General features: G+C 49.6%; 1 protein-coding gene across 8 annotated transcripts; it reads right to left on the bottom strand.

Annotated features, from left to right (window-relative positions):
* Nucleotides 1-83: 83 nt before the first annotated feature.
* Nucleotides 84-16,815, bottom strand: DHRS2 (dehydrogenase/reductase 2). 8 transcript variants are annotated; one of them, XM_014734056.3, is made up of 13 exons: nucleotides 16,299-16,815; nucleotides 15,866-15,964; nucleotides 11,129-11,314; nucleotides 10,669-10,793; nucleotides 8,845-8,901; nucleotides 6,562-6,740; nucleotides 6,211-6,388; nucleotides 5,635-5,736; nucleotides 2,655-2,725; nucleotides 1,556-1,607; nucleotides 1,131-1,265; nucleotides 820-875; nucleotides 84-571 (listed from the first exon to the last, which is right to left on the bottom strand). In XM_014734056.3, exons 4-13 carry the CDS (start codon nucleotides 10,714-10,716, stop codon nucleotides 460-462), a joined length of 990 nt encoding a protein of 329 aa, XP_014589542.1. In that variant the 5' UTR covers nucleotides 10,717-10,793; nucleotides 11,129-11,314; nucleotides 15,866-15,964; nucleotides 16,299-16,815; the 3' UTR covers nucleotides 84-459. The 8 variants fall into 8 exon arrangements, with proteins under 8 accessions (XP_014589542.1, XP_014589541.1, XP_070128877.1 ...); XM_014734055.3 differs by having other exon boundaries at nucleotides 10,669-10,785; XM_070272776.1 differs by lacking the exon at nucleotides 16,299-16,815 and adding an exon at nucleotides 14,571-14,596 and having other exon boundaries at nucleotides 15,866-15,950.
* Between the last annotated feature and the right edge of the window lie 1,398 nt (nucleotides 16,816-18,213).

The following is an 18,213-nucleotide window of genomic DNA, read 5'->3' as shown; positions in this document are numbered from 1 at the left end:
GGGAAGCCACAGAGGGCAGGAGAGGGGAGAGGCTGTCCTTAGCCATGTTGCCCTGGCTCCACCCTTACCAGGAGTTTCCAGACTTGAGGATAAATCTGCGTTTATTTCAGGAGAAAAATGTTTGAAGAACAAATGACAGAGAGAAGGAGCCAGGATCGTTCAGGGGCTCGAGTCTCTACTCTTTTCCCTTACAATTCCTCCAAAGCACCAGCCCCATGAACCTCTTCAGCCCCACAGCCCCACACCGAGAACCCACATGTTGGCTGGATCACAGCAGCCAAATCAACAACAGTCAGGCACACAAGAATACTGGGGGTTCTTCCTCAAGCCTGGCATGAGCAAGCCCCCAAATTGCTAGTCTAGCTTTAGACTCTGTCCCCAGGCCTAATGATCTCCTAGCCCACCCACCCACCCTCAGGCTCCTAAGCCCAGACCCGCAGCTTCACGGCCCCCCAAGGGTCAGAGCCGAGGGGAGAAGCCAGCCACCACGATGCTCTCGCCAGTGATATAACTTGCGTCTGGAGAGCACAGGAAGGACACGAGTCCTGCACAGTCCTCAGGCTGCCCAATCCTGGAGGGGAGAAGGACAGAACACAGCATCAGTGATCTCAGACTCTGGCTCTGCTGCTCCAGTGGTACTGGGCTCCACGGAGGGACAGAGTGTACTCAGGAGGGCTACTTGCACCCTCTAAGGCTTTGTGGAGCCCCGTCTTCAGCACAGGGAAGGGCCAGTAGACAAGGAAGGGGCTGCTCTTGAGGAGGACACAGCTGCCCCTCCCCAACCACACCCAGACCATGGAAACTCCAAACTCTACTTGCCTCTTCACCCAGTGGTACTCCTTGAGTTTCTTCCAGATAGCCTCGTTCTCATATAACTGGGCAAAGGAAAGAGATGAAGGAGTCAGTGCTGCTAAACAAGATGGGAGGGCCCCAGGGGTCACCTGGTGGAGCGCCCACGGCAGGTTAACCCTCCTCAGGGTTGATGGACTGGTCACGGCTGAGTTCAAAGGACAGTGAGGACCTCAACTGTAAAGATGCTGATCTGAGACTAGTCACCTGTTTATCCCTTAGTCATTGGGGAGGTTCCACTGAGCCAGGCTAGGAAACAAGGGACACACTCCAGTCCTCACCAGTTTGCTAAAGTCAGTCTTGATTATTCCTGGAACCAGGCAGTTCACCTGGATGTTCTTGGGGGCCAGCTCCAGCGAGAGCGTCTTGGTAAGGCCCAGCAGGGCCGTCTTACTGACGTTGTAGACACCCAGCTCCTGGGAGGGGAATCAAGACAGTGATTAGGATGTGGATGAGTGGAGGAAAGTGTCAGGTGGATTTCTTACCTGCAGAGGATTACACCTGGCCTAAGCCCAGAGCTCAGATCACTCTCCCCAGCCTGGTCTAAGGACAGAAGCTGGATCTGAGAGACTCAGCAGTCACATGGGCAGGAGCTCAGCCCAGGGCAGCAAGAGTAAGGAGGGGGTCTTCCCTGGGCACAGTCCCTGTGGGGCCCTGGGAAACCACTCACCCTATCCCAACCAGGAGCACACGAGCAAGTACTCACCACAAGTGGCATATAAGCGGCAAGGGAGGAGACCAGGATGACAGCACCCCTCCTAAGAGGAACCAGACAGACACAAGAAGAGAGAGAAAACCAATAACTTACCCATGACTGAGGTGTTATAATTATTAAAAAGATATAAAATTTTTATTATTATAGTCACTGAATAGTACAATCCTCACAACAGTGATACAGGTCCTAATATTAGTCCCATTTGACAGCTGAGGAAACTGAGGCCCAAAGAGGTTAGTAACATAGACAATAAGTGGCAGAGCTGGAGTTCCAACCCTATCTCTTGGACCCAATGTCCATACTCAGAACCATTATACTCTTCCGCCTCTTCCTGGGGAAGAGATGGGCAGAAAGCCAGGGGCTTGGGAAAGGGGGCAGAGTGAGCTTGGTGAAGAGGCGCCCAGGGCTGATGGTGAATGCCTAGCAGAGGGAGGCCTCTGAGAAGCAGATGGGGCAGGTAGAGATGAGAAAGGAGTCAGGAACTTTTCCTCCTGTCCAAGACAGTCTCCAGCCAGATCTTAAAGCGTGTGTCTGCAAGGAGGAGCCTCAGGAGCAGCTGAGTCCCATAGGAGGTGGTGGCCCAAGTCCCTGACATGAGAGCCCTGGGGACATGTGTGGAGTGCAGTCAGATATGCAGGATCTGGAACAGAGGTAGGGTCCCTGGAGACCGAAAAGCAGGGAAAGAAGAGAGGCCTGGGATGGAGAAATGGGGCAAACCCTGTGACAGGTCATAGACTGGTAAAAAGGCATTGGCGAGCTGTGAGAGAACCAGAGTAGATTTGGGCGAGAACAGCCAGCCCACAAGGTTAAGGAGCTAAAGCACAGCCTCTTCCCAAAGCTGGTGATGTCAGGGCCAAAGAGAGCGTGCCAGAGCCCCTGGCACATCACCCTCGTCCTGAAACCGCTAGAATTAGCAGCTGTAGCTGCACAAAGGATGCGGTAGGAGAGAGGGAGGGGGATGTGGAGATCTCAGGGGGACCTCTTCTGTCCTCCCCCTCTCCCTGCTGTGGCCCTGGGTTCTCCAGACTCCACTCTTGTGCCTCAGTCTCCCTGGAGTCCTCCCGTCCCGCCCCCCACCCTGTAGTCGTACCCCCTCTTCTCCATGTGGGGCAGCAGCTGGCTCAGCAGCAGGACAGGGGACTTCAGATTCACGTCCACGATCTGAAATTAAAGCAGGGGCGTGGTGGAGGGCGGAGAAGGACACGGGCGGTCAGACTCTAGAGCAGGATAATTTGCACAGCAAACCCAGATTTGTGCAGATCTGAGAGATTAATCCCCCTTCTGATCAGGACAAGAAGTGTTCCCAGCTTGCTAATGGTTTAATAGACAGGCAGGCTAAGTGACAGGCCTGTGAGCAGAGCCCTGAAAGTGTGACTTGTTCAGGCCTGGGATGAAAGAAGGAAACGGTCAGGCCTTTGAAAGAAATGGTACTACATTCTGGTTGTGCAGATAGAAGCTACACGCAGGGACCACTGGAAGAATATTGAAGGCAGAACAGACGGAGGGAAAGCAGATGCTGGGAGCAAGGGAGATTTCTGGAAGAGTCATCTTCATCTCTCCGTGTTTTTATTTGACTATGCTCTTGGTTTGTCCCAACAGAATTTAAGGCATACTCACAATGCAGTAGCATAAAACAAGCCAAATAGGTATTTTGTGTGAAGAAAGGGAGAATACAGAAAATAAGTGTAGAAAAATCAGAAAAAGCAAGAGCGAGGTTGGTGCCCACAGTTCACAGCACGTGGTAAGAACTGAGCATTATTCTGTTGTTCGTTCACAAAAACGCATGCCGAGAGGGCCTACATGCACGCAGTTTATTGCAGACATGGCTCTGAGTTTCCCTGCAGCCAACACAGAAAGAGAGACACCAGAAAATTGCCATTCTGGGAGTCAGGCGCCCACACTGACCCTGCCTGCAACTGAAACCGGAGTGTGGCCTTAGGGTCCCTGACTCTCTAACCGGGACCTCTGTCCGGCAGATCTGGGGACAGGGGAGAAGTAAGAGAGGAATTTGCAAGAAAAGATGCAGAGAGTGAGCTGGGGGGTAGGACAGAGTGCCAGCTGGGACTAAAGTGACACAGGGATCCCTCCTGTGAGGCGCTGTCTTCAGTGAGGTCAGCCGTGTGCTGTGTCTTTAAGGAATGAGGCTACATATCTGTCACTGGCCAAGCCTGTCCACTGTTTTTCCCACTGCTTCATCCCACACCCACTCATCTCCTTGGATGTGGGCAGGGAAATGCTTCAACTGAGCGCTGGGAGGCCCATTTGATGACAGGTGACCAGTGTTGAGGATGACCCCCAGGACTGCAAGAAGTGGCTCCGATGCCTGAAGGGGTGACATCATGAGGTCCCCAATAAGAAGGAATTGAGGGTTAGACTAAGGGCTTTCTGGTCACTCTCTGCACAAAACAGAGCCCCACCAGCGCACTGGATGTCGGCCCTAAGCTCCATGTGTGACAGGCCAGGCCATGGTTGAGACGAGGCCCCTCCTAGACTCAGGAGCCAAACGTGTGCCAAGGAAAAGGTAAGAGTCCCTCCCTTGCTGAAGCAAACCGCCCTATCAGAAAAGAAGGAAGAGTAGCTCTGTGTGCCATGAAGTCCTGAGGACAGACCGGTGGGTCTGAGGAGGTGCTGCTGGAGAGTCCTTGGAGAAGCGATGGAGGAGAGGTGGTTGGGGTGGTAGAGGACAGATTTCCCAACCAGCTGGAGAGAAGGGGCATCTGCCTGAGGGAGGTGCTCAAACTGGCCCAAGAGGAAGATGAGCGAGCAGCAGCTCCTCTTACAGGACACCTACTGAAAATTACATCCAGGTAAAAGCAGAGTAACTGGTAAATTCTAAACTTGTTTTGTGACCATTTCACCTCCAAGGTGGTGGCAGGTGTGATCAGGGGCAATTTATGTCCTGTGGTGCAGAATTGCTTGGGGGTTAGCAAGCAAGTCCTTGGAGAAGAGGAGAGCAGCAGAGAAAGTAAGGGGGGCCATGGGCAAGCGGCCCAGGTGCGGGAGGGAAGATTTCAAACAGTTCTGATGAAAAGAGTCATGATCCCGTGAACTGAGACACTAAAAGGGAAAATGACTCAGGAGGGTGAGGAGACTGTCAGCGGTGAAACCCTAGCTACCTAGTCACAGATGCTCCTTCGGAGGCATTAAGGAGGCTGAAGAGCCTGTGGAGGCTGCTGGCAGTGGCTGCAAGGAGCTCCAATTTCAGGTCACCTCTGAGGATGGAGGGAAGGGCACCCTGCCAAGAGCAGATACACAGAGAGGCCGGCCTGAGAATGCTGACGGCAGAGCGGCAGAGCGCAGAGAGCTGGGGAGGGCAGGAGGAGACGCCCTGGCTCAGCACTTGGGGCCAAGGGGGATGCTAACCATGGCAGGAAGAATGTGACTCCGTCCCAGTCCATCTTGTCTGCCAGAGGGACCAGGGAACAGAACACAGGAGCAAATAAGAGTCGAAGGAGAATAACAAAGCCTGAGACGGACCCGAAGGCATTTTGTAAGGTGTCTCCTGGACCCTTGTGGACCAGGATCGTTAAGTGGACTGTAGTGGGTTGGAAGTGGGTCCAAGCCCATGGAAAGCTGATGGATGGGTCCATCCTCTCTCTGACAGGTACAGAGAGGAGCCCTAGTCCAGGAAAGGTGGAGAATCTCAGCAGCAGGTACAGGTCACCCAAGAGGAGCACAGCCACCAGTATATGTCCCCACAAAGGATGTAAAGAATATAACCCGTTGACAGAGAGCAGAGACCTTACTGTTCTTGACTCTTACCAAGAGCAGAGACTTCCTCCCACAGCTCTCTCCCCAGAGCCTGGAAGAGTGCCTGGCACACGGAAAGCCCTCAGTAAATATTTGCTGAATGAATAAATGCAAAAGAGACGGGCAGGAAAAAGAAAGCAGAAAGAGTATAGGAACCAGCTTTAAAAACACACAAACCAGGAAGCAGCTTCACAGCACATTCCAGGGACGAGCGGCCAGCGCCTGTTTTCACAGTAATGTCAGGAGGGGAGAGGAAAGTCTCGGGGTGGGGGTGGGAAGCACTTCGGACCTCTCAGCCTGGTCTGAGAACGGCCTCTTACCTTGTCCCACACCTGCTCACTGGTCCCCAGAGTGCTCCCCACCAGGGGGTTGACCCCTGCCACGCACACCAGGAAGTCAATGCCCCCACAATGCTGCAGGGCCTGGGAGGAAGGGTGACACGAAGAGTGGGGGTGAGTGTGGAGATGACTTGAGGAGGCCTCAGGGTGCTGAGGCGTTGAGGCAAAGCTCGCTAACTATGTACTATCTCAACCAGGAGTGGTCACAAGGCTTCTTGGTGATAGTAAGTGCCCTGGATAGGCCCAGGGGTGGGCTCTCCGGTGCTGAGGACCTCAGGGGAGGACGGTCTTCTCCAGGAAGCCCTCTGGGGGCTTGGGATGGGGAAATCCCTTTAGACCCCTCCTCAATCATAGAGGTACCAGGGTGTGGGGTGTAGGTGGAGGGGAGGGTCCTCTCATGAACAGGCCACTTTCCAGTGTGAACAGCAAGCTCTGCTCAGTTAGGCTGTGAGCAATCATGGTCTCAGGACATGCTTTAGGGCCTCTGAGACTCCATCCTGGTCCCTGACTCTCTAAGGGCCGAGCAGGGAGGGAAAGCATCTTTGTGTGGCCCCTCACCGTGGCCACCAGCCGCTCCCGGTCCTCGGCCTTCCCCACGTGGCACACGGTGCCCATCACACTCAGCCCCTCCTCCTGTAGTGCTGCCACTGCCTGGTCCACGTTCTGCTGCTTCCGGCTGCTGACCACCACGTGGGCCCCGTCCTGGGCCAGACGCCGGGCGATGGCGAAGCCAATCCTGTGGGCAGAGATGGAGGGAACAAGACAGCCTTAGCCCCTCGCCATCATTCTCCTCCTACTCAGCCCTGGAAATCAACAAGTCTGTGTCCTACTCTATAACCCAGAGGTCCTTCTGTGGAAGTGAGTTTCCCTGTGAGGGGACAAGACCCATAGGGCAATCAGGACACTTACCCATTAGTGGACCCCGTAACCACGGCTACCCGATTGGCCAGGATGCCCTTTTGGTCTATACCCCTGCTGATCTTCTGCACAGAGAGCCCAGCAGGGTGACGAAGCTGGCCCCGTTGGACCCAGGCCGCTGCTTGAAGCCTGGTGGCCATGGCCTGGTCTGCTTCTTGCTGAACTTGGCCCTGGAGAAAGAATCAACTTCAGTTATCACTGGCCATCAGTGAGTGTGATGGTCGTCTACTCCCAGCTCCTCTAGACAGACAAAGCCAGCCGCAGAGAGGAGGAGAGAGTCGGGCCAGTCAGGGTGAATTTCAAACGGGTGAGCCCTCAGGTCAGGAAAACTCTCCATGAAAATTCTCTATGAAACAGACGAATTAGAATGTGAGACCCAACATTCACGAGACAGGATGATTTTCTCATTCATTCTATAAGCAAGCACTGGGAACTTGCAATGTGTCAGGCACTGGACAGCAGACTCCAGGTCATCCTGGTGAATGATGCCCCCTGACCTCACTCATGGAGCTTGTCCGTGGAGTGAGGAGGCCAGACACCAAGCAAAGAATTACACCAGTTATTAATTTTAATGAACTGCTTCTAGTTGAAAAAGTAGAAATCAACAGAAACTTTCATTCACTGCTGGGGGAAGTTTAAGCATGACCACTTGGGAAAGCCATGTGGCCCTATCCTGGGAATTTGAACATACAGGCCTCTGACTGCAGTTTCATACCCGCAAGAGGGCAGTCACGTGTGCAAACAAGAGCCTGTGCACAAGCATTCACAACATAATTCTTTGTAACAACCTCAAATTGGAAATGAGCTCAAATGTCCATTAATGGTAGAATGGATAAACAAATCGTGTTGCACTTATAGAATGGAATACTATGCAGTCGTGAAAATTAATGAACTGAAACTACACGGAACATAAATGAATCTTAAAAAGACATCATTGAGGAAAAGAAGCCAGGCACAAAAAAATATGTTATTATGTGATTCCACGTATACAAGTTTCAAAAACAGGCAAAATAACTCTATGTTGTTTAAGAACACAAACAGGTGATAAAACCACACAGAAAAGCAAAGCAGTGGTTATCACAAAAGCCAGGAGATAAGCCTGGGGTAAGAGCAGGGTGATGATTGGGGAGGGGGAAACCAAGGGGCTCTGGGCTGCTGGTGCTGTTCTATTTTATGGCTGAGTGATGGCTACATGGTGTCCACTAAGATGTGTATGTCTTGTGTGTGTGTGTGTGTGCGTGTATACTTTTTAGGTATGTGTTATATTTTACAATAAAAATGTTTTAAAAGTAAAGTTTACCTGCTCATGGTAAATTTTAACATTCAAGCAGTTCAAAACTAGTCCAAAAACTAAATCTCCCAGTTTAACTTAATTAACTAAATTCTCCCACTGGGGGTGGCCTCTAGTTTGCCTCTCTCAGAGGCAAATTCCAGTGTCTCGAATACTTCCTCTGAGATGTTCTGCATAAGGAGCTTTGTTTTAAACAAGCTTTCCATGTATAAACACTCAGTTCACAAAGGCTTTCCTGGGAGTCCCCTGCCAGGTACAGAGGAAGCAGAGGGTCCGTGGGCTCCTTGAGGGCGGCCCCACTTGCTCCCTCCCTGGGGTCCCAGAGCCCCACGGGGCTTGAGACAAGGGGTGCACAGCTCCGTCTGCTTAGTTGGGGAGAATCATCACCAGGGAAGCTGCAGATAAATAGGACCGGGAAGGTGGAGGAGGGTCTGACAGGGAAGCAGCAAGAGAGGTGTTCTAGCCAAGGGGGACAGATTGAGAGGAGAAGGGGACAGGGGTGAACGTCCAGGCTCTTTGGCAGACAGCAGGAGTGCCGAGAACGGAGGGCTCATGACGGAGAAAGCAGACTGTGGTGTACGGCCATGCCACCCTGAATGAGTGCCATCTCTTCCGATCTTGGAAGCAAAGCGGGGTCAGGCCTGGTTGGTACTAGACAGGAGAAAGCAGACTGTGGCTCCGGGAGCCTGCATACTGTCTCCACCAGGTTGTGCTGAAGTAGAGCTATCTGAAGGGAGGCTGTGAGGAGCCTGGACAAGCCTCAGGAAGGGAGGGGGTAGTATGTGCCACTGTAGATACGTGCAGGTGTGAAGGTGAGGTGAGGACCGGCATGGGACACTCAGATGTGAAGACATATCCCCATGAACTGAAAATACATAGAGATGCTTGTCTAGGGGGCCGTCTTTCACTCAAACCCCAAATTTCCCAGCTCCACATCAATGTGAACCCAGAGGCTCCTGCCTCTCCCAGTGCTAGACACCTACTTGCTTGCTCGGGAGGGAGCCCTGCTGGTCCTTGAATCTGGGAATCTGATCAGCTTCCTGCAGAGGGAGGTGGGGAAGGAATGGTTGGAGCAAGCGGTTATCGCGGACAGTCAGGGACTTGCGTGTACTTTTCATGCAGGACAGTGCCAGGGAGCTGAAGAGAGGAGGCTCTGGTAGCTCTGGGCCGAGGGGCAAACAGACATGCCCTTTCAGGACATTCTAGTGTAGGCTGACTGTCCGCAGACCCTTATCAATTCCATACCTGCTCTGGCCACTCTATCACTGAGGGACTCCTGGTTACTAAGCAACCTCTGCCAGTACCTACTGCACTCCCCTCGTTCCTTAGCAACCCTTGCATAACCCAGTTCCCTTGAGTTAGGGGTCGGTATCTCTAAATGATAAGTGAACGGGTGCTGCTCAGGAATTGTGGAGAAATTTCAGACTAAATATCAGTCTGTATCCGTGTCATAATGAAGGTGACTATATGCTCTGCTTTGGCAGGGACCGCCTTGGTTTCCAATGTTTGTCCCTTCTGATACCATATTTTCAAAATGACCCCTTGCAGGTCCTAGACCTCCTCGCTTTTTTATCCTAGCTGCTTTCACTCTGCTGGCTAGCTCACATGCGCCGTCTCCTTTCTGCAAGGTCATGTCTACAGCCTTTCAATTTGAGGGGATTGGGGGTTTCAGCTTCAGATTGTTCTACCTTTCCTAAATGGGACACCAGATTCTAAACACTGTTTTGACCCCTGGGGGACTACCCCCCCGACTCCCTTATCCCCCCACCCCGGGGCTGCCAGCACAGATTAACCCCATCAAGTGTGAGGGGAATCCGTCTCCTTGGCTGGGAGGGCAGCAGGAAAAAGAGGACTTGCATTTTGTCAGGAGAGGGCACCCTCTGCTGGAAGACTGGAGTTGTAGCATCTCAGAGAAGCTGTTCCTATCTCAGCAAGTCTGTAGCTGTCCCCACTCTGGCCTAGAGTAGTTCTTACCAAGCCCTGCGGGTCTAAACTAGCCTTGAGGTGGTCTGCAGGAACGCTGCCCACCTTGTAAGGAAAAGCAGCTCTGGTCTGTTGCAGGTGAAATGTGAAGAGCCCGGTCAGCCCCCATCTCTCTCCCCTGGGTCCCCTTCCCATTCAAGGTCCCTCTTTCCTGGGGCCTGAGACTGGGTGGCTTCCAAGGGCCCAGGCTCTCACTCTCTCCCTTAATTCTCACTTTACTCCAAAGCAGTAGACCCCAGCAGGTCCTGGGAGCTTAGAGTGGCCTCTGAGCCTGGCACTGCCCAGTCCGGGACCCTTCCCATGCTGATCAATTCAGACACCCAAATATGGAAGAGAGGAAGCCAAATGGACATAACCTCAACCTAATCCCATCCTGGAGGTGAATGCCCTTATCGTAGGGTCCAAGGAGAGAAGAGAAGGGAAAAGGAAAGAAAACAAAGATTCAGGCAGAGATTGAGAGATGTGGAAGAGTTAGAAACACTGAAGATCAGGAAAGAGAGACTAGGGAGATGTCAACAGAAGCTGCGTGATCTTGGGCAAGCCAGTTCCCCTCTCTGACTCCGTCTGGACCTTGGTAGCATGAGAAACTGAGTTGGGTGGTCCTAAGGGCTCTGATAGCCCCAAGAGCTTTGTCATGAGAATCAGAGAAGAAATAAAGATTGAGCTGAAGACAGAGCCAGAGAGACAGAAGCATCAGCACAAAAAGTCAAGAGGAGTGAAAAGGTGGGCAGTTCTGGTGTCATGAACCCCAAACTGCACAGCCTCGTCTTGGGCGACACCATCTGTCCCTGCCCTGGGCTGAGGTGGGGCCAGCTCAGCCTTACCTGGCTGTGCTCCTCTCTTTCCTGAGTGCGGGTCAGGAGCTCTTCCATGGGCGGTCTGAAGCCGGGTGTGAGGATGTGAACGGGCAGCAGGCTGCTTTCAGGCACAGCTGATCCTATCTGAAACACTCAAGGATTCCTGGCATTTAAAGTCTTAGAATTGAAAAAGGAGGTGGTGAGAAAAGGCCTCCCCACAGCTGGGGAGGAGGCTTGGGGAGGGTGGGAGCATTGGGGACAGGGCAGGACTTGTTGTCAGAGTAATATGTGGCAGAATGCTGCACGTACCACTTACCAGGCACCCAGACCTGTCAGGCCAGCTGTCCGCGGACCCTCACACAACAGAAACAGACAGACCCATGGGTCCAATCAGGCTCCAGACCCCACATTGCGGAAGTGGGGTGGGCGGGACAGGCAGCCTACAGGCTCAGCTGGCGGGGGAGCAAAGCTGCAGAGACATTCTTACCAGCACCAAAAAGAGACCACAGGCTTCCGTTGCCAAAGCCAGTGAATGAGCCTCTCCCTGCTGGATCAGGCCCCTCTAGAGCTTCAGGTGTGCTTCTGTGTCCAGATGTCCATCCATCACCCAGGCTATCACCTGGGCCCAAAAGTTTGATGAGCACCTACTCCATTCCAGGCACTGTGTTGAGTACTGCAAACAGCGAAATAATGAAGGCACAGTCCTTACCTCGATAAGGTCACAGTCTAATGGAGAGATCAAATAAATCTCGTGCAGAATGCTACCCCTCAAAGTGGTAGGAGGCTTGAGGCTCGGGTAACATCCAAGGAGAGCACAGGAAAAGCCACGTAGAGATGCCCATGGGATATTTCAGAGGAGGTACCTTGGCAGTTGGATAAATCATTCTGGCATGCAGGAGAGCAAGTTAGAGACCAGAAAAATGTTTTGCAAACTATTGGTCTTAGCTAGAAGAAACCTCATAAAACAGATGAGACACCACAAGAAAGTCAATAAAGTGAAGAGAGGAGGACCAAAACTGGACCCGTGGTAGCCAGCCTCTAAGAGGGTCCCGTGATCCCTGTGGGCTGAGTAGTCCCCTCCCTCATCATACCAGGGTTCACAGAAGTAATGGCACGTCACTTCTGAGATTAAGATATACAAAACTGAGTGCTCCGTCTTGGGCCCTGGCTGTCTCTCTCTCTCTAGGATCACCCCAGCTGCCAGGTTGTGAGCATCCCTATGGCGAGACCCATGTGGCGAGGAACTGAGGCCTGCCCACAACCATATGAGTGAGCATGGAAGCAAAAATCTCGGCCTCAGTTAAGTCTGGAGACGGCTGCAGCCCCAGCTGACGGCTTAACCCCGACCTCACGAGGCATCTCGAACCAGAACCCTCCAGCTACACTGCTCGCATGCCTGACTCTCAGAAAGTGTGAGATCATAAATTTTCAAGTTGCTAAGTGTTAGGGTAACTTGTTATGCAACAAAAAATAATTAATACAGCAACCTTGGAGAAAACTAGCTCATTGATGAGATAGAGCAGAAAATCCTAAAATATAAGATTTTTAAAAATAACGTAGCCACAATTGAAAGAGTATTGTATTGATACATGAACAAATAAATCAAAGGAACAGAAAGGAAGGTTCAGAAATAGATACAAACACATCTGAAAATTTAATGTATGATAAAGGTGGCATTTCGAATGAGTGAGAAAAAAGATAGATTCATCAATAAATGATGTTGAGACAACTGGGTAGATCTCTGGGGGAAAAGAAACTAAATTAGATCTATGCCTTTCACCAAAATAAATTTCAGATGGATCAAAGATTTACATGAAAAAAATGAAACCATAAAAACTACAATAATTCTTTTTACTTCTGCACGGAAAAAAAAACCTGCCTAAGCAAAGTCAAAAGAAAAGTACAATTTATATAAAGTTCTAGAATAGACAAAGCTAATATATACATAGTGATAGAAGTCAGATCAATGGTTGTCTGAGTATAGGGGCACGAGGGAATTTTCTAGGGTAAGGGAAATGTTCTATATCTCTATTGGGGTAGTAGATACACAGATATGTACATTTGTCAAAATTCCAAGGACTGTACACTGAAATTGTGTGCATTGTACTCTCTCTACTGTGTACTTCAATAGAGTTCATTTTACAAAGGAAAAAAAAAAGGGCAAAGTGAGGCGAACACCAGTAGGTCTGATGTTTTGAAAAAAGCAAGATTTCTCCATGCAGATGGATAGCCCCAGATCCTGACCCACACCCAACCGCTTTCTTCTCCAGTAGTGATCCTTTCCCAGCCTCTCCTAGGCGTGGATGATTCAAAGCTGATTTCCTACAGAATGAGAGACTATCTTCACAGAATTGAGATCTCCATGAAGCGCAGCATCACTTTGTTTTGGTCTCTATGCCAGGTTGAAGCATCCTCCACTCTTTGTTTCTGGGATGGTGCTATAGACTGAACGTTTGTTTTTCCCCAAAAAAATTCATCTGTTGAAACCTAATCCCCAAGTTGATGGTGTTTGGAGGTGGGGCCTCTGGGAGGTGCTTAGGTCATGAGAGTCTCTTCATGAGTGAGATTAATACCCTTACAAAAGAGAGACCCCTAGCCCCTTCTACCATCTGAGGATGGAGAGAGAAGGAGCTGTCTGTGAACCAGAAGATGGACCCTCACCAGATACCAAATTTACTGACACCTTGATCTTGGACTTCCCAGCCTCCAGAAAGTTGAGAAATGAATGTTTTTTGTTTAAGCTACCCAGTCGATGGTACTTTTGCTATAGCAGCCCTAGCTGGGTAAGACAGACGGGTTAGTCAGTTGGGTTAGTAGTTGGTTGATTAGTTGTTTGGAAGGTTGGTTGGTTCACAAATTGGGGAGATGAAAAAAGCAAGAAAGATTTCTCTATGAGCAAAATCTGAAAGAGGTTTTGTACCTTTGAGGAAAGGTTTGTACATTTGAGGAAGATATTGACCATGGTGAAATTTCCTAGGACAAAAGTGGGGAAAAGAAGAAATGGGGAAAGTGGCATATGTACACTCCCCTGAAGGGGAAGAAAAGATGGTGGAGAAGAAAGTTCTGGCAATGACCTGTTATCACCTCAAGGAAACCGCCTTCATGCCATGGCCTTTGGTAGCCATGGGGTAATGTTGAAAGACAGGGACCTGGCTAGAGCCCAGAAGCACAGGAAATTTTATCAGCCTCTCGGTTGCCACAGGAGAGTTATGCAAGCCTAGCTCCAAAGCCTTCCCCTTGTGGAAGGCCTATAGATGTTTAAAAACAAAAGCAAACTCTCCCAGGGTAAGGTTTTACAACCTCCCTCCAATTCATTCCCTGCTCATCCTCTTCATCAAAACATCTCACAACCTCAACAAGCCTCAGAGGCATTTATCAAGAGAAGGGTCAGCTTGCCAGCATGACTTTGTCCCCAGTACCCTCGTTTCAGAGCTTCTTAGCTCACCCTCTGTGAGCTGTAGCTCACAAAGGTGTCACACAGCGCCCTCCAGTACCATCAGCAAGCTGCCCATGGATCTGGGTTCTGTTCCACATCTTGCCTCCTTAGGGTCCTCCTCCTATCCCCTTTATGGGGTTGACAGACTTAGCAAATCAAAAAAACAGGAAGCCCAGTTAACTTTGAATTTCAGAGAATCATCAATCAATTTTTCAGTACAAGTATGTCCCAAATATTGCATGGGACATACTTAGGTTAAAAAACTTATTCCTGGTTTATGTGAAATTCAAACTTACCTGGGCATCCTGTATTTTATCTAGCAAGCAGATCCCTTTACCCTAGTGATAATGATTCTCCAGAGAACAGTGACAACTGTCAGCTTATTAACTGATCTGAAAAAAAATCAAAATTCTGCAAATTTTACACATCACTCAGGTGAAAGACGAAGACAAACTATTATTTATAAAATATATTTAAATAACACCAGTAATACCTGGACATATGCTCTCCTTGTAACCACTAAAAAGAAAAAAAAAAGATAAAGCAAAAGTTCTCCACTATGAAGCCACTAAATTCCTGTATCCTTCCCAAAAGCAACCAGTTAACAATGTTCTTCTAGACTTTTTCCATGCATTTGCATAAATATATGTAAATAGAGAATACTTAGGTTTGCTTTGTGTGCTTGTGTGTATCCTATTGTAAACACTGTTCCATTGTTCTGTAACTTGTTACATGACAATACAAATAGATCTACTTCATTGTTTTTAAATGCTGCATAATATTCCACAGAATAAAGGTCACCCTAGCTTAGCAGGTTGCAGTGTGGTCTGAGAACACTTGGGGGACCCTTTCAGGGGCTCTATGAGGTCAACATTATTTTCATAATAATAGTAAGACATTATTTGCCTTTTGCATCCTCACTGGTTCACAAATGTACTTTGGAACATTTGGAACACAGTGTACTGTGGAGCTTTCCAGAGGCTCCACAGCAGGAGACGATGTCATTGTTCTGACAGCTGATGAAGCGCATAATTGTATTTCACCTCTAAAGCGTGTGTAAATCCGCCCCTTCTCTCCCTCTCCATTGTCCTCTCCCATCTACACTGTCGCTGTAGTGGCCCCCTGGCTGACCTCCATTCCACTCCCAAACCCCCCTCAACCATTCTCCCACCACCCTGTAGCTGGAATTAACTTTTTAAATGCAAATCTCCTCTGCTTAAAACTCTCCAATGGCTTTCCATTGCCCTTAGAATCAAAGCTTGAATTCTTTCCCCGTCTTGCAAAGCCCTGTGGGATCTGGCCCCCAAGTCCCTCTCAGACCGCCTCATCCGTTCTCCCCTTGACCCACATGCTCCAGCCCTCTGGCTTCTTTGCTCCAGGCTGCCCTCACAGCGTTTGCGTTTGCTGTTCCCTGAAAGCTGTTCCCACAAATATTTCACGGCTACTCAATGTCCCCTCCTCCTAGAGTCTTTCCCTGACCACTTGGTACAAGATAGACCCTCAGGAGCATGCTCTCCCACCATCCTCTTTCATTTTCTTCGTAGCACTAATTTCTGCCTAATATTTCCCTCTTGTTTCTTTGGTTATTACCTCCCCTGTTAGAATGTAAGCTCCATAAGCTAATAATAATAAGTAACACTTATGCAGCTCTTATTCTGTGCCAGGCACTGTCCTAAGCACTTTTACACATGTAAACTCATTTAATCCTCACCATGATCAAAAAAGTTGCACCAGGAGCATCATGTTTCAAAGGATAAAGCTCAGAAACAGTGAGGCAGAGTAACTTACCTAGTGTCACACAGCTTGCAAGCAGTGAAGCTGGGATGCAAGCTTCAGATGCAGGCATCTGACTGTGGAGAGTGTGCTCTTCCTCCTCCTGCTTTATACCTGGCAGAGAGGGGACACTTATAAATATTTATAGAATAAACAAATAGATGTTGCATAACTGGCTTAGAGATAGCCTGCCTCTGAGTCAGGCTGGTCAGACTGCAAACCCATGCTCTCCAGACTATGGGCATTGGAGGATTGTGAGGTTCAAACAAGAAATTTATTGAAACTTGCCCTCTTCTCTATAGATGCTCACAGTCTGGTGGGAAATGCATCTGTAAATAATAACTATAACACAAGATAGGAAAATTTAAGTGCCACAAGTGAGGGGGACACAAAGTGCCATGGGGGAGCCAGCCCTGACAGCCTAGTAGTTAAAATTCGGGGTTCTCACCACTTCAGCAGCTCGGGGTCAGTTCCCGGGCATGGGACCACAGCACTTGGCTGTCAGTGGCCATGCTGTGGCAGTGGCTCACGTAGAAGAACTAGAAGGACTTACGACTAGAATGTACAACTATGTACCACAGCTTCAGGGAGGGGAAAAAAAGAGAGAGGAGGAGGATTGGAAACAGGTGTTAGCTCGGGGTGAATCCTTTCCAGAAAACAAAACAAAAGTGCCGTGGGAGTTCTGGTCAGGGACTGATAACTTTTAACTGGGAGGTCAAGGAAGGATTGATGGAGAAAGTGGCATTTGTACAGGGTTTTGAAGAATGTGGACAGGCAGAGATGAGAAGGAGAGCGTAACTGAGACGATCAGTTGTCCCCTAACACCTGTTCCCTCTTCTCCCTCAGAACTCGTAACCCACAACTTTAGCTGTGCAAGTGACCACCCAGAATAAAGGTTACTTTTCCCAGCCTCCTTCGCAAACAGGCATGCCCATATGACCAAATTCTGGATAAAAGGATATAGCAGAAGTGGGATATGCAACTCCCAGAAAGTATTCTTAAATGCAAGGAGCAGCAACCCTCCCCCCGCCCACCACCACCGCTTCTGTTCTCCCTCCTGTTAGCTGGAATGTAAACTTAATGACTGGAGTTGGCACAGCTATCTCTGACCTCAAGAGGAAGCCACATGTTGAGAATGCTGGACTACGATGCTGAAGCAGTCTGGGTCCTTGACGATCATGAAGACACCGTATGAGGCCCACTGCAATTGTGTGTAAGCCGCTGTTACGTTAGTGTCTTAGCTTGGGGTTGCTAGAAGCAGATCCCGAGACAGGCCATCATTTGCAAGAGATTTATTATACAAACGCTCCCAGGAGAAACCAGTAAGGGAACGTGGAAGGCAACACAGAGCAGGGGAAGTGGACACGGATGTGCTCTCAGCAAAGGCCCAGCCGCAGCCTGATCCCGAAGGGGAGCTCTGAGTGCAAATTACACCTCAGCGTTGGTCCTAATTTGAGACAAAGGGACCAGGCTTTCATTCTTCCTCCCCAGTTCGGCTAAAGGTTGCCCCAGACCCTCAGCTTGTGCAGAAGCTGCAGGAAGTGATAAAGAGTCAAAGGGGATCCCTGCACTGGGTTTTCCATCACTCGTAGCAGAACCTATGCTTACAAGTAACAGAGCCATTCCTGGCAGAGGGAAGAGCATAAAGTGCACAGAACCTGGGAGAACAGGGTGTATATGAAAGTACAGAAAAGGAAGCAATGGAAACAGAGAAAATGGAAAACAAATTGTGGTTATGTGGACTCTGGAAAGCTTTAAAGGTCTAGCCAACCCATAAAAGGAGAAGCTGGGAGGACCTTTGAACATAGTGGGTCAGAAGGTTGTCTGTTAACTATGTGTGGGACGAGTTGGATTGAGACATGTGTGGGGTACCACCCACTCTAAGGCCAAATCTATAGTCTAGGCAAGAGGTAAAGATGGCTCAATCCAGAGGGTGGTTCTGGAAGAGAACAAAGGAAACAGTAACAAAGTCTTGCAAAGAAGGACTCAGTCTTTCTGGTTGCTTTGATGTAGGAGGCAGGAGATTGGATCCAAACATGGAGTCAGGGCTTGGTTCTAGCCTATTCTATGGGAGAAGGGTGGTGTCAGCAACAGAAATGGGGAACAGAGGAGAAGGAAGGAGTTTGAAAGGAAATATGAATTCCACCTATTGGATACCATGGTTTTGAGATGAAGGTAAGGCTTCTAATTGGAGTTGCCCAGCTGGCAGCTAGAAATGTCAGTCTGAGAAGTCCACGCATGGGATTTGGGTATTGTCTGTGGAGATGTGACTATTGAAGCCATGGGTGTGGATGGGGTTGCTAAGGGAGAAAATACACAGACAGGAGAGGAAGAGGCCAAGGTAAAATGCTTGGAAATTGTGC

The sequence above is a fragment of the Equus caballus genome, chromosome 1 (genome assembly GCF_041296265.1).
Source record: "Equus caballus isolate H_3958 breed thoroughbred chromosome 1, TB-T2T, whole genome shotgun sequence".
NCBI classification, from domain to species: Eukaryota; Metazoa; Chordata; class Mammalia; order Perissodactyla; family Equidae; genus Equus; species Equus caballus.
This window is presented reverse-complemented; position numbering and strand designations above follow the sequence as displayed.